Below are 13749 nucleotides of genomic sequence, written 5' to 3' on the forward strand. Positions count from 1 at the left end.
ACAAACCATGTCCAGAAAACAGGGTAATACCATGGTCAGTTTTGTCAATTACACTTAGCCACTAAGGTGTGAAAAACATGAGCCAGAGCTGTGCAAAAAAAGATTCATTCATCAAACACACCAGGCCTGTGTCCAGCTTAAAAGCACCGGAGCTGAACCTGAGCCTTGTATTTGTCCTATAAATGAAGAAAAAGAGTGACTTAAACTCCTAGAGCCTGACCAGCATCTAAACCATCAGCCGGAAGAGAACTCTTACAAACTCTTTCTCACAGCCAATGAGCCAACCACTCCTGACCCAAATATATTACAAAATGTGTGATATTTGTGACATTTGTCATTATTGGACAACAGGTTAACAGCACATCTGGCATTTTATTACATGAATGTTAAAGCGATAGTTCACCCCAAAATAAATATTCTGTCGTAATTTACTCACCATCTCTCATTTCAAGTACTTCTGTCTGTAGAACACAAAAGAAGATATTTTGAAGAACGGTGGTTCCCTTTGACTTGCATTGGTTTTGTGACCATACAATAGATGTGAATGGGTACCGCCATTGTTCAGTTACCAACATTCTTTGCAATATCTTCTTTTGTGTTCTGCAGAAGAAAGAAAGTCATACAGGTTTGAAATGACAAAAGGGGGAGTAAATGATGTCAGAATTTTCATTTTAGGGTGAACTATCCCTTTAAAGTACATAAATATGTGAAAATTCCCTAATATTCCCTGTTTTTTTCCATGACCGTGGGATCATTTCTCTCTCAAATCATTGCTCCCCATGCACTGCCACAGCGCAGATGGATCAGTATATATCAGTGACTCAGGGGTACGGACGTGCTTATCACTCTATCATCTTCCTTATAAATACACACATCACACACAACATTAAACTCTGTATTAAAACGCATTCCCATTTCCATTCACATCAGCATTTTAACTTCAAAAGATCAATAAATCGGATTCGTGTATGTATTAGTGGAAATCACCCTGGATCCCATAATGCAACATTATCTCAATAAAACACAATCTGCTTTATTGACAATTAAACCGAAACGATTACATAATGATTCACTTTACTATGATACGGCATAATGGAGGGAGATGAGCTTAACGGTGGCAGACCAACATAACACGTACATTAATGTGCCATTAAAACCAATTACAAAGCCCATAGTTTAACCAAAAAATAAATATTTACATGAATACTTACTTTGTCACATACAATATTTTTGAGAGAAGCAACATAAGAGTAAAAAAAAAAAGAGTTCGCCCCAACCTATTTTCAAAGCAATGCATTTTCTTGCGCCACATACGCAGCCTCGCAATGTAAAACAATAACAATTGAAAAATCAATAGCTGGCATCAGTCGATCAATGCAACAATGTGACAAAGCACCATTACAAAACTACCACATCGATCGTCATTCTCGCCTCCGAGATGCAGGGACGGCTGTGCGAAGGTTTCAGGGCGCCTCACTTTATTCTGCTACATCTCACCTGTCCCCGGAGTCACCGAGTACAAATGAGGAGGATACAGGTCGTTCGCTCAGTCTTGCCGGTTATATATCAGGCGGACACGTGGGACTCTGTGTCACCGTTACGGCCCTGACGGGACCTGAGGATGAGAAATGGCGTGTCCCAGTTCCCCTGCGGCCCTGACAGATGGGCGTTTACTCAATGCCCCGGACCAAGGGGAGCTGACTTCTACAATATTCTCCAGACTTCATATGACTACACTCTCAAAAATAAAGGTGCTTAACCATTTTGGTTCCACAAAGAACCATTCAAAGTCAAAGGTTCTCTCAAACCATCTCTGTCTTACCATGAAGAACCATTTTTCGCCACAAAGAACATTTTGTGAAACAGAAATGTTAAAAGGTTCTTTATGGAACCATTTAGACAAAAAAAGATTCTTCTATGGCATCGTGAAGCACCTTCGTTTTTAGAAGTGTACGCAGTTAGAGCCTACCACCACTAGGGCTGCTAACGATTAATTGCGAGTTACGATTAATTGCGAGTTACGATTAATTACGAAAATCAAATAATTGCGATTTTGGCGATTAATTGTCTGTTTAAAGGCTTTGACAATTATAACGATTAATTACAATTCATTTGTTCAATTAATAAAATATAGATACATTAAGAAATTTTAAAATTCTGTAAATAACTAGTAACAATCCCTATAGAGTGTCCTTAACAGAAAAAACTGAGATATGATGATAATGTCGTCTTGCTGTGTTGATGCAGCAAATCTGGTATCACTTTAATAAAACTCATAAACACAAAAATACAAATCTGACACAACTCAAATGATGAAGAAATGTAATTTGAATGTCGAGGACGGTGGATGTAAAATGCTGCAGATCACCCTTGTTTTAAGGATTTACAATAATTCCGGTTATCTGAAATAATTCAGATTATGTCAAATAATTGCGATGAGACGATTATTTAATAATTGTGACAGCCCTAACCACCATAGTACTTATAAAATAAAGTAAAAATAATAAAGTTAGTTGAGATTTTTTGTGTGTTACTCCCACATCTCAAACAACCAATTACGTCATCAAGAGAAGTTCGTAAATGAAGGCCTGCTGGAACAAAAGCATAATTGGCATCCTCTGTGCGACTCAACAGAAAACGCAGACGCAATCCCCTCAACGCTGATGTTGACACACTGTTGCCTGACACTAGATAAAGCCATTATTTAGCACTGTCAGTGAATAAAGAGAAGGGATGTATACGAAAAAGCACCAACAGTGAGTGGGCGGCAGCTTTGTGCCCTTACAGTAACAGCAGACTACACCCAGACGCTGCGAATGGCAGACAAAAATAGTTCACAAGCGCCGTCTCACGCAGATATGGAACAACACCGGCGATCCGTGTGGACCTGCAGAATTCTAGAAATTGAACCTGGTCAATAGAGCCAACATTGAGAACAAAGCCTGCAGAGAGAACACATTATGGCACACAGAGGCCTGGACCGCTCCCCCACGAGACACAAACTCACCGCTGTAGAAGCGAATCATGCAGCTGAGGTCCGAGTTGGCCGCTTCTTGTTGGACCCGGAGCGGGTCATCGTAACCCATAGCCGTCAGGTAGTCATAGACCATCTGAAGAGGACGTTCAGAAGGGTCCAACCTCCTATAGAGAGAAAGAGAGTGAGATTTGATTTCAAAACACCTTTATTACAATACACCAAACATAATCATCTTTTATTTTATGTGTGCAGGTGAGGTTCTCCGTCTGGTTTATTTCTTTATTAATATCGCAGGAAAGCAAATGTTTACGGTATATAATCTCGCATGTCATTATCACGGTTCACCGGTATGCTGTTATAATATCATATAGAACCACTTTAAAACACCAAATCAATTCAAACTTTACAAGGTCATTCATTGTTAATTATACTGTATATCTAAGACATTTAAAAGAATTACTAAACACTAGGGATGTTAACAATATTATTGATACCGTGTTATCGCAATAGCAAAATTTTCTCAATATTATCGTGGTCACGTGACTGTATGAAACGAGAGGTCTTCAGGGCCTAACATAGAGAATGTTAGAAAAAAATAATAGATGTTACCTTTGGCAAGGTCCATCTGGTGCACTTATTTTATTTTATAAAAGGGATTTTTAGGTCATTTGACCCATCTCATTCTACAATGATTTGAGGATAAAGACAAGCGGATGCCTATGGCACGTTTACAAGTCATCATTTGTCATTTTAAACATTGCAAAATAAATATAATCCCGTGGACGTTATACCGAGGTATTATCGAACAGTGAGATTTTGATATTGTTACATCCCTACTAAACACTGCTTGTTACATACCGCTTAATCGTTTTTTCTTTTCCTTGTGTGCAAATTGCCCTTCATCATTTTTTTCTTTTGTGTGTAAATTGCCATTCTTGCATGAGCTACAGTAATATAAAGTCAAACAACACTGATATAGATATGACACTGATATTTAATGCATTGAATATTTAAAACCAAAAATAACAACCTTCATTGAACAACGCTCTAAAGAGACAGAGAGATTTATACATTTTCTCAATTCATCCGGCATCTTATTTTCATACCACTTTGTTTGTTGTACAGTATTGTTTGTTGTTATTGTGATATTGTATATCTTTTGTCATCACTTGTTTTGTGTAAAATGCTTCAGCAGTACTGTAACTACACACAGTCATGCCAGTAAAGTACGTAAAGCTGAAAACTGGGAGGGAGAGAGACATATAACCATAAATAAGTTGTTTACGTTGTTTTTTTATGTGCTTTGTAGTTTGTACTGTACTGTTGTCTCCCTGGTGAATGAGACATGAGGTGATTGACATGAGGAGTACGTTTTCAAAGCCAACCTGCTATTCCTAACCTCAATGAAACTGCCAACTCTGGCTTTAAAAGATTAAAAAATGATTTTATTTTGGGAAGGTGTTCCACTAGATATGCTCCCATTCAGACAAAAGAGCAACAGTGAGATTAAGAGTTATGATTCATGCAAAAGGGCTTCTATAGCCTTTAGGTTTTGTGCCACTATTGACTTTTTGGGTGATTTGCACAATGATAAATGGACGGCACCCACATGCGATGACACTACTTAAAACATAATTTAATATTCGATTTATAATTGATAAAAAATGAACAGGCAGTATATAGTATATACAGTATATTCATATTTAGACACAATTCAAATGCTCATACACATGACCCTGTGCAAGTATCACACAGGTGTTTCGATTTAAGATCACACTCCTGGCGTTCTCCAGCAGCAGTTCCTCCCCCCAGCACTTGGTCTTCTTCCAAAAAGGCAGACAGATAATACATCCCCATCCACAGGGATCACATCTACTCCAGCTCAGGATCTCCACAGTCATTAACCATTATAAAAGAACGCAGGATCATAACGTCAGTCTCATAACGCCCGACAAAATTCCCCTTACACCAAGCAAATAATCAGTCCGCTGGACTGACATGACGGCATTCCTTGTTTTATTAAAACGTCCCGACCTCATAATCATCCATCTCGCTCTCCACCGGCGCATGTCTCCACCCGATTAAATCGTCATCTCATTCCAGCGTCCTAATCCTGTCAGCGGCTCCTCGTGGCCTTCTGAAGCAGGCCAGAGGCACGACCTGGCGCTGTCGGCACAAGGCCGCCCCGACCGACACAGATACTAGCATGCGGACCTGTCAGGTGACCTCATGTTAAACCCGAGCAAGGGTTGGAGGCCCTGCTCCTTGAAGGGAAATGCATCGAACCGAGCTGCCTCTGCTTTGCTCGTGCAGAGCTGAAAAAAGCACTTTGGGGATTTTAAGGTTTCTTGCTGTTTGCCCGAATTGAAAAATACAGGAGGCTGTGGTAGACGGCGACGCCACACACACATCACCACAGCTAATTCAGCTGAGCTCCCTGGCGTTACCCCGGCTCAGGGCTGGACTACTTCCTGCAAAATAATGTGATTTCAGCCCAGTCATTCCCAGAAGGGCAGCGAGAGGGGAAACCATGACTTGCTTCTCTTTTATTGGGAGGCACACCTTCACAAACCACAGACACTGCAGGATGTGCAGGAGAAAAAAGCCTTTTGTGCACAAACACACAGGATAAAAACACTAATTGAAGGGATTGTTCAATCAAAAATAACAACTCCGTCCTCATTTCTTCACCCTTATGTCATTCAAAACCTGTGACTCCTACCTCTGTGGAACACAAAAGGAGATATTTCGAGAAATGACTTTTGTGTCCATACAGTGGATGGTCAACGTTGTTTGGCGACCAACATTCTTTAAAATAACCTCTAGCGTGTTCTGCAGAACATGATGAGGACATGAAGATAAATAAATGATGAATATTTTAATTTTGGGGTGAACTATCCCTTTAAGGGCAGAAAACACCAGCATACTGTATTATTCGGTTTCATTACTTCTTGTGTCATTTGTCAACTTCGGACATGCATGATGCTTGTTTAGTAAACTATTTTTACAAACATTTAGACATAAAAGTTGGAAATATCCCGTAGAGAAATCTAAGCCGTATCCAGAGACCCGAAGATTTTAGAGACTGGGGAGAGGCAGTACGTAACTACCGAACAACCACTCTGAATATTCTAGAAACCTCTCAGGACACCCTAACAACTGCACAGCAACAAACCATCAATCACAAAGAATACATTTGCAACACACTTACAAATGCTCACACTACTTTAGCAACCAGATTGTAGCATCCTGGCAACCATCCAGAACACTCTAGCACAGTGCAGAGCCATTGAGAGAGAGAGAGTTGCGTCAACTCCATTGACTCCAATGGAACAGTTATTTTCACAACAATGGCGGTTCATGGAGGCTCTCAATAGTTCCCGGAAGTTACTAGTAACGCATGGAGCTGCGGCTAAACAGACCGATTTAGACAAACTTTTAACCCATTGAAAGACGGAAGTCATTTATTGAATAAAAAAATGAAAGAAATAAAGCATTTAAAGAGAAAACATAACTTCCTGGAACTATGTGAAGGCTCCATGAATCATCACGTGACACTCGAAAATTTTGAACTTCCGTTGTCACGATTCTCTCTCTCAGCGGCTCTGGCACAGTGTTTCTCCTCGGACAGGGAGCATCAACAAACTTCCAAGAGGTCTCAAGATGACTTCAAATTATTTAAAATATGAAAAAATAGGATTAAAACCCTAAAGATTTAAAAAATTAAGATGTTTAATTTTTAAACCCTAAAAATTAAGATGTTTCTTAGTGTTCCGGTATTTTATATTATTAAATATAAATATGTTTAGTTATGTTAGTTATGTCAAAAAGGTTGAGATTCACTGCTCAAGCATCATGGCTGTGACTTTAACAGAGACGAAAATCACTTGCATTTTCTTCAGAAATGTCAAATTGTACTTTAAAAATTCCTGTACAACACACACACAAGAACTTTCAGCTATACATCAAATCAAAGTCGGGAGTCGGTTCAATATCTCACATCCTCCTGAGATTTAGTTTAGCGCACATGTTTTCATCCATATCGGCAGAGAGAAAAGCAAGTAGTTATCAAAGTTTAGTGATGTGTTTTCACATCATACAAACCCTAAGAAATTTACTTCTCTTTGAAACATTGTGTATACAGTCTACTTTCAACTGAGATGCTAAGTTTTTGTAACTATCTGTAAAAATCTCTTGGACACTGTTTGCAATATTATTATAACCCTTGCAGTTCATCACTCTCAAATGTTCCAATGCATCATGTGTTTTAACCAAGCATCTACAGTGCACTACATTTATGCATCTGGTAGACTTAAAGTGCCTTTGAGATAATACATTTTTATTAGTATATTTGTGTTAAATTGAACCAACAACCTTTGTGTTGCTAATGCAATTCGTAAAGAAGCAATGTAGAGATTGCGTTTTCACTTCTTTGCCGAGAGAGATAACGTATTTACGAAATGCGCTCTGTAGAGCAGTTTGTCAGTTTAGGGCTACTGTAGAAACAACATGGTGAATTCCATGTTAGGGGACCCGCTGTGTATGTGCATAGAAATAGCTCATTCTAAGGTAATAAAAACATAAAGCTTCATTATGCAAGCCAGGTCTTTATACATTTCTGAAGACATAGTTATGTATATTATATTGCATTTCTGTCTATAGATCCTCCAAAAATTACACACTGGACCTTTAACCAATTGAACTAGGAATGTTGTGTCTAAATTTAACTAACTATTAGGGGTGTAACAAAACACTCAGCTCCGATTAGATACTCGGATCACAATACAAGAGAATTAACAATATTCTAAATCAAGTTTACATTTTGTTTTACCTACAACTTGTTTTAGAATTGACAACATGTAAAGTCCCCGTGAACCGGAAGTTTTTTGTCGCATTTCTGAGTTAAATGGAATTTTGAATGAGAAAAATAGTCGGCAAGGCTTTCGTCTTTCTCTGCGATTGAATTGGATGTATAAAAACAGCCGTTGCTTTTTTAAATGGAACTGGCAGCAGAGTGACAGTTAAAGGAGAGGAGTTAACGGATGCTCCACCCAAGCCGTCTAACGCACGTCATCTAAGATGGAAAGTCATTACAGGACGGAAGTGCATTTTCAGATTTTAGATTACAAGGGCACACGATTTTTAAAAAGAGAATGACCCACATTGATCAACTTTTTACAATAAACGCTGCGATATTTCATGAAAAAATAGGCAATGTCTTTTTTAATTTTACTGGGACTTTAATGTTGATTTGAACATTCTAGTAAATTAAGAAAAACTGAATAGATCTGAAAAAAATGTAACGACATTTTAACACAAGTAAAATTAAGTAAATTAAACTCTTAGCGAGAGCTTCTCAAAATGGTGAAAACACGAACAATTCTGAGGTTTTATGAACATTTACAATATCAAGAGTTGCAAATCAATTACAAAAACGAAACGCTCTCCTTTAACCTACATGCATGTAAGCAGTAACCTTTAAACACTATAAAATCCACATTCTCCTTTCTGATAAACACATACACCCTAACTTGTATGCATCTAGATTGTTCCCTAGTCTGAGCCTGATAAAGCTTATTATCGACTCCCTGTCTAGCCAGAAAATTACAGTTAGGTGAACACATCTACGTGTGCGTGTTACCTGATTAGATCTCCGTGCAGCTGCAGGTAGAGACCCTGTACATCTCTCTGAGCACACAGCTCCTCTACAGTGGTGTTGGTGGAGCAGAGCACCAGCTTCAGGTCCGGCTGGGCTGTGGAGGAGGTCTGGGGTCCCGACGCTGGGGGCTGGGGCTCCGAGGCCCCGTAGAGACACACGCAGCCTCGCTGAGCATCGCCCTTCAGCCAGTCCCGCTCGCGAGAGCCAAACCTCGTCTTCCGGTTCACGCAGCCTCGACTGCCGTTCCGCTTCATGTTACGCTGAGGACGAGAATCTAGATTAGATGCTGTTTCATCACATGGAATAAATATACATCAGTCGCGTGCTGTAGCCAGATAAGAAATTATGACCTTCTAGAAGAAAAAAAATCGAATTAAGTATTCTCGGACCCAAATCGGGCGTAGGAAGTCATGCCTTGGTAACCACAAGTTGGTGACTGTTGGCCACTCCACCCAGTAACACCAGCCGTTGTTTTGGGTTACAGTGAACTGCAGCAGCCCAAATACTTGGGGCACAAACGCCCTGGAAAGTAGTGCGAATCGGGCACACTTCTGAGATCACACGAGGTCATGAGTCAACCGGGATTCCTTAAGATTCCCTACCCATCTACTGTAGGGCAACAATACACACCACTGTCCAGCTGGTTATATTGACTGTAACATAATATACATTTGTATTTTTTTACGTAAAAAAATAAAACATTTAGGATATTTTATTTGAAGTGGCATAAAACAATGAAGTCTCTTTCATTAACAATATGCTATATGAACTTACAATCACCAATGTTACATAAACTAACAATGAATAACACTACTATGTTTTATTTTACACTTTATTATTCTATCAACATTACTCTTATAATGTTAAAGTCAACTTATACATATAAAAAATCAAAGTACAATTAACTAAAATAAACAAACTAAGAACATGTGTTACATAAACCAAAACTACTAAAAGTTGTAAAAAATATGTTAATAATGCATTAACTACCGTATACCATGGTCTGTTTGAATACTTGATTCTGATTGGCTGGAAGGTGTACATTATGTAAGGGATAATGTACAGGCAGCTGGTTGTTATCGCAGAAATAAGCCCCGACAGTGTGATGAGGGCCCGACGCAAAGCGGAGGGTCTTGTATCACACTGAAGGGGCTTATTTCTGCGATAACAGCCGGCTGCCTGTATATTATCCCGCTTATTACACGGCTACTTGCCACATGAGAAAAAAACTGGACATAAAATGTGAATTCTAAATATTTTATCAGCTCATTTTTACCGAATGCAGACCTTCCGCGAGGAAGTTTTGGTTTTAAATTAAGAAACGACGTTCAAACGTCACGAACAGGCAAATTGGTTTAATCATCTGTAAATATAATGTCATATATGTACATATTTATAATTCATTTTTGTGTAATATTAAACTGCCCCTCTCAAAATGATTTGCAGCAACCGGGATACAGGGTGTTATTAGTTTTGAGCGGTTGTTATTTGAAAATAACAACCCTTGGAATGTCGCGACCGGCCAATCAGAATCAAGCATTCAAATGAGCCGTGTAATAAAACCGTTTAATGCACGGGTAGTCCGTTTGAAATTAACTGGTTAAAATAACTGTCATTTCACCTGTCTGATCAAAAATTACACTGTAAAGATCAATAACAGCTTTAACTTGTTTTTAATGCATAAGTGGGATAATCCACGGCTAGCTGTGCATTAAAGGATTTTAATGCACTTTCTTGGCCTCCACGTCGTGCATTAAAATCATTTAACGCACGGCTAGCCGTGGATTATCCCTCACTTAAAACATAATTCATCCAAAAATGAAAATTAAAAATATATATATTTTGAAGAACGTTTGTACCCAAAAACAACATCGGCCACTATTGACTTTCACTGTAAACCACAAAACACTGAGACTCAAAATATCTTCTTTTGTGTTTTGCAGAAGAAAGTCATACAGGTTTGGAATGATATGATTTTATATAAACGATAAAAGAAACGTACCGCTTTAATGAATGAGACCTTATTAAAAGCATTACCGAATAAATTGCGACTTCTAGTAAAAGAACAATGACACTGTGATCGATTCCATCTGAAAAGTTTGTCTAATCGAAACATCGTCGCTGACTCTACATTACTAACCTCTGTCATCACATACTTCAACGTTGAGAAATGTGATTAGATTACCAATCAAAAAATCTTTACTCCTCTATAACTATCTATGTAACACGGCAATAACAATGATTATAAACGTTAATCAGACCTAAAGATCATCGCTGACTCACCATTAATTACCTTTCCACATGCTCCACCAAAACAGAGAGATGATATGACTTTTTTCCCAGAACTTCTCCATGTAGATTTACCTTAATAGTATTGACATTTTAACACTAATGAGGTTATCACACTGTCTCACAGATGTGGGTACGGATGAAATATCGTAACAGTAAGCATGCAGTAATCTAATTTCAGGACGGAAACCCGTTGTAACCTCAGCAAGGTAACTCTGCTTATGGGAGGGGGGATCAATTGACATTTTATTTTCTTCTTATTCTCAAGTGCAAGGCCTGGAGACACTGACAGGCAAATTTCCTGTAGGCGTATTATGTGTGAGGGTTTATTGTGAAGATAATATCATGAGTTTCATCAGCACACACCGGTTACTGTAACCACTGTGATACAACTATCAGAGAAAGACATAAAAACACACCCTGAATATATTGAGAGGACGATTCAAATCCTATACAGTCCCTGATGACATACAACAGCAGAAATGTTTCAAATGGTTTCCATTACGAATACCATTTTGAACTAGCTTTACCATTAAAACCATTACACAAATATACATTTTGGGTCTTATTCCAGTAGGATTTAATGGTCTATTGGTTCTCACCCACCAGATAACATCCCACAAAAGAACCCAATTACAGTCCCTATTAAAACCAATACAATTCCCATTAGAACCACCCATTAGAATTTCTGTAATGGTTTCAATTGGTTTTCTTTCAGCAAGAATCATTCACATTTCTGAGCATCATTCAGAGTCATTTCAGTTCACACAAACACTCGCAAGAAGCCCCAAAATGTTGTCCTACAAGGTGGTCTCGAGACACAAGCAGTGCATAAGAAACAGTGTTTATACAAATAACCGCTGATGCGGATTCACGCGTACTTTGGCCCTGATCCCCATCAGCAACGTCTCAAAAGCGGACACGCACCATACCTTTAAAACGCGTATTCCCGTCCCCGCTCGCGCTACCGGTGCGGGGGCTCGGTCACATCCCGCTTCACGGAGCGCCGGGTTCAGCGTCGCTCCGCCGCCCGCCCGGCCGTCCTCCGCCTCAGCCCCGTTTTGACGATCCGCGTCGGCACTCCGGAGCGACCGCGCCGTGTTTATCTCGTCCTTCATCGCGCCTACATCTGATGTCTTTCAGCAGAGAAATCTAGCAGTGCGATGGCAACGGGCGACCGTTAAATTCCAGTACAGGAGGCGGTGGAAAGAGCCCATCCTGATTTGATGAGACGCCATAACGTGAGCGTACGAAGCGCACGGCTGTCAAATAAACTCAATCAATAAACATTAGGGGAGGCGGGGCTAGTTATTATTCATCGAACGCCGCCCATTTTTGCACTTCCGGTTAGTTATTATTCACGAGCAGGCGATTCGGAAGACAGTTATCGATGAGCAACAGCTGATATTTTTTTATTTAGCACTAGGTTAAAATGATCAAGTAAACTTAAAAACGAATTCAGTTTTATTACGTTAATATTTTTTTACTTAAGCAAATTTCTCCTTTAATTGACCACGTTCCTACTGTTTGACTTTGTATGAAGTCGTTAACTTTAAATGTATTCCTACTTGTAAACATATCGTTGTATACTGTGTTTATTGTTTTCCTACTTAGGACAAAAACGTTATCAATAAATAAATGTTAAAAATAATGACTGCAATAAAATATAAGGGAAAATATGAATCAATAATCACGGATCCTTCTAAGACATAAACAAATAAATTAAACTTCCATCATAGTGAAATAGTAATGCATTTTAGATAAAGCCGTCTGCCAAAATGGAGAAATGTAAATGTCATCAGATTGGTATTTCGAAAAAAAGAATAATTTTTTTTTTTAGAGATTTAAAGCTGCACAGTCTTATCAGAAATGGTTGATCTCTGTCACCCTCGCTGGAGCGATTGTGCAAAATGTGTTTGTTAAACTTTAAACATACCATAAATGTTGTGACACACTATAAATCAGTCATCACGTGTTTGTAGTCATCAAACCCTGACTGTTTTATAAATGGCAATCATAGTCTATTTATGATGCTACAGATATTTCCAGATTGTAAAATGACTTTAAAAAGCCCTAACATTTATGAAGGCCTACTGTGTACTAAAATGGTATTTGGGCACATACATTAACATGGTTATCATGGTAAATATTTGTAAGGGATGGGTAATCTCAGTGCACTTGGTAAATTGTATAGACAAGTGATAAACAGATTTGTAGTATCAACATTTGTGCAATAACTGATAAAGATGACAACAACGAATCACTAATCCCACTAATCCCATACAGCAAAACATATAAACACCCACATAGAAAAAAACTGCTTGCTCTAATTGTTTACCGGCCTAAAACTATGAATATATTTCAGCCTACATTGGTCTAGGCATCAGGGAATAGTGTGTTCTTACACAATAAACCTAAACTGTGTTTCTGTTTGAGTGGGTAATTGGTTCCCATTACAAACACCTCTGCAGTTTCAAAGTCTCAACACAAGAGGGTGGTATTAGATCACTGTATCCACTGGATTAAAGGGATAGTCCACCCAAAAATAAAAATGTTGACATCATTCACGTTCATGTATATGACTTTCTTTTTTAACCAATATGACGGTATTTTGAGAAATGTATGATTGTTTTCATGTTCATACAATAGAAGTCAATGGTGGCCAGTGTTTGGTTACCAACGTTCTTCAAAATATCTTTCGTGTTTTTTGGGTGACTATCCCTTTAAATTGGATCGCAAGGTGATCCCGAGATATTTTTATTACAAATTAAACACTGCTTAAGATAACATAGCAGAACAACCATCAAGTTTAACTTTTATTATT

At 38.7% G+C, this 13749-nt stretch overlaps 1 protein-coding gene across 1 annotated transcript in view; it reads right to left on the reverse strand.

Moving 5' to 3' along the window:
- phlpp2 (PH domain and leucine rich repeat protein phosphatase 2) overlaps positions 1-12176 on the reverse strand; it is a 46089-nt gene extending 33913 nt beyond the window's left edge. Inside the window, exons 1-3 of the mRNA XM_057337803.1 lie at positions 11858-12176; positions 8619-8896; positions 3008-3141 (exon numbers count right to left, since the gene is read on the reverse strand). Of these exons, the coding sequence (XP_057193786.1) occupies positions 3008-3141; positions 8619-8896; positions 11858-12043 (598 nt within the window). The 5' untranslated portion in view covers positions 12044-12176. The remainder of the gene's footprint in view (positions 1-3007; positions 3142-8618; positions 8897-11857) is intronic.
- Positions 12177-13749: the final 1573 nt, after the last annotated feature.

Source organism: Triplophysa rosa, linkage group LG1 (assembly GCF_024868665.1).
Source record: "Triplophysa rosa linkage group LG1, Trosa_1v2, whole genome shotgun sequence".
In the NCBI taxonomy this organism is placed as follows: Eukaryota; Metazoa; Chordata; class Actinopteri; order Cypriniformes; family Nemacheilidae; genus Triplophysa; species Triplophysa rosa.